Genomic DNA, 2,418 nt, shown 5'->3' with positions numbered 1-2,418 from the left:
AGAGCTGGGCTGTGCTCCAGGGAACACCTCCTGTCCCAGACACAGAGCAGGACAGCGGTGACCTGCGTTACCTTCTCGGGTGACAGTAGAAGCCGCGTCCAGGGCTTTGCTGCTGAGGCTGCCCAGCACACTGTCCACGGCCTCGTGGTGCCTGAGGAAGCAGGGCCGGATGACCTTCTGGTAGAGCACCTGTGACCCGTTCCAGGACACGGGGGCCATGCACCACAGCAGGAACAGGCACTGCGGGGAGGAGAGATGCTCCAGAGCTGGAAGATGGCAGGACAGGGCAGGCAGGGGCCGAGCGAGGCAGCCCCCGAAGCGGGGCAGTGACGGGGCAGCAGCTGAGCTGCTCCAGTGCTCCCCCGCCTGGCCCAAAGGCAGCTTCCCAGGGCTGGAGCTCACTGGAGGTACCAGGACTGTGGTGAGCTCTGCAATGCACTACGGCCCTACCACGACCACCACCACCACTCTGCTAACGGGGCAGAGCCCACCACGCTCGGTTCCTCCAAGTTCAGCCATCAGGCAAGAGGACTCTGGCCCCGGCAAAGCCGTTACCTTCCCAGCGTAGTAGAAGGGGAACCAGTAGAGGAAGATGTCGGAGAAGAACTCGGCTATGCTGAAGACGCCATACACCACCCAGTACGTCAGCCACGTGGTGTCATCCTCCTTGTTGGAGCTCTCGATGGCTTTGATGCTGTGGCAGGAGATGGGGAGGGCACTGCTGCTGCAGCCCTGCTGCTGCCAGGGTGGGCATCTCCTTCCCAAGTCCTGGAGCAAACCTGCCTACTGGGTGCTGCTTCCCCGAGCTGGGACTGTGCCAGGTCCCAGTGTTTTCAGGAAGGTCTCAAGAGCTTCCTGGCCATAACCCCCTGCTCATTCACCAGGGAGACCCTCAGCTAAGGGCAGGGAACGCTCTCCAGGGAGGCTGGGCTGGGACACTGGTACTTACGAGACGTACGCGGGGTAGGCGAAGCCGATGAGGTTGCAGAGCAGGGAAGCGCCATAGCCGAACACGAGGTACAGCCCCAGGAACGCCGCGGAACCTGCCGAGGGCACAGAGAGGTGTCACCTGCCTGCTGACACCGAGACGGCGAGGGGAGACCCCGACTCAGTCCACTGAGCAGGATTCTCATCCCAGTACTGAGAAGAGGCGCATGCCGGGACCCTCCAGCTGGGAATAACGACCACCCCCAATTAATTCCAGTACGATGCTCTGCACACCCGACCACTGAGGTGCTCCACATGCCACCTGCGTAGCCGTGCGTGGCAGAGTCCCACCCCTGAGGGAGCCACCACCTGCTCCTGTCACCGTTTGTCCCCTCCCTGGTCTGGAAGGGACTTTACCACAACAAACTCACAGCGCTTTCCACCCTTCACCAGCCTGGACCCCGGCCAAGGCTCAGAGACGTCAGAAGCAGAGACTTTAACACACATCTACAGTCCAAAGTCAAGGTGCTGAGCTTCTCCGTGCGCGGGGCTCGGAGCCACTTGGCATTTTGATAACGACTGTTCAAGGCCAAGCTGTGCTGCCAGAGCCTGCCTCTGCTTTCTGCTCCCCATACACATCTCCTGCACCGGGCTTGTGCTGAGCAGCCACCACTGCTTGTGAAGGATTCAGGCCCCCTGAGAACCAGCAATCCAATCCCACTTCCCTGTTATTAAATTAAATCGTTAAAATTAAATGGAAGCCAAAGCTTTGGTGGTTTGGAGCCTGCCCAGCCCTCAGACGCTTGTAGGAGGCAGGATCGGTGGAGCTGGGAGAGCTGGTGGCCGGGGGAAGCCGGGGGAAGGAGACCTTGCTGCCAAAACCACGGCCACAGCCAAGAGCCCTTGCTCACGGGTGGGCTCAGAGGGTGTGGAGATGCCCAGCAGCTCCCTCCCAACCTGCCCGAGGCGGATGAAACACAGACCCTGAGGGGGCAGAGAGCTGGAAAGCTGCCCGGGGACACGCAGAGCTGGAGGGGGGGGCATTTACTGTCACAGCCCCATTTACTGTCACAGCCCAGCAGCATCGCCCCTGCCCCGCGTACAAACTCCTCCAGCAGCGTCAGCACCTTGCCCTGCAGCGGTGGGACAGCCGGGACTTAACCTGGCTGTGCCGGTGCATTAGAGGAAAGCCCTTGGCTGGGAGGGTGGATTATCCCCGCTCTGCTCACCGCAGCGGTTCTGTGCTTTGCTCTGGCCCCCCTGGTGCGGGGCAGCCCCGGCTCTGGGCACGAACGGGGCTTCGGATCTTTAGAGGAGCAGGAACAGAGCAGCTTTGGTGCAAACCCAAACCTCCCTTCAAGGAAAACTGACGGGCAGGTTCAGGCCGTGCTGGGTTTCATTCCCTCAAGAGCCTTAGGAAGGATTTCACGGGCTAAGTTCAGCCCCCTGAGAAATTTATGTAACAGCAAAAAAACAAGTGAAAGGTTTTGC

General features: G+C 60.6%; 1 protein-coding gene across 1 annotated transcript; it reads right to left on the bottom strand.

Moving 5' to 3' along the window:
* Positions 1 to 71: 71 nt before the first annotated feature.
* Positions 72 to 1,059, bottom strand: REEP6 (receptor accessory protein 6; the record flags this gene model as incomplete). Its single annotated transcript, XM_010173657.1, has 3 exons — positions 72 to 240; positions 556 to 694; positions 950 to 1,059. Coding segments are annotated over 3 exons (418 nt in total), but the record flags the coding sequence as incomplete, so codon positions are not given.
* Positions 1,060 to 2,418: the final 1,359 nt, after the last annotated feature.

The sequence above is a fragment of the Antrostomus carolinensis genome, unplaced genomic scaffold, assembly GCF_000700745.2.
Source record: "Antrostomus carolinensis isolate BGI_N321 unplaced genomic scaffold, ASM70074v2 scaffold31238, whole genome shotgun sequence".
NCBI lineage: Eukaryota > Metazoa > Chordata > Aves > Caprimulgiformes > Caprimulgidae > Antrostomus > Antrostomus carolinensis.
The sequence above is the reverse complement of the archived record's forward strand: the minus strand, read 5'-3'. Positions and strand labels throughout refer to the sequence as shown.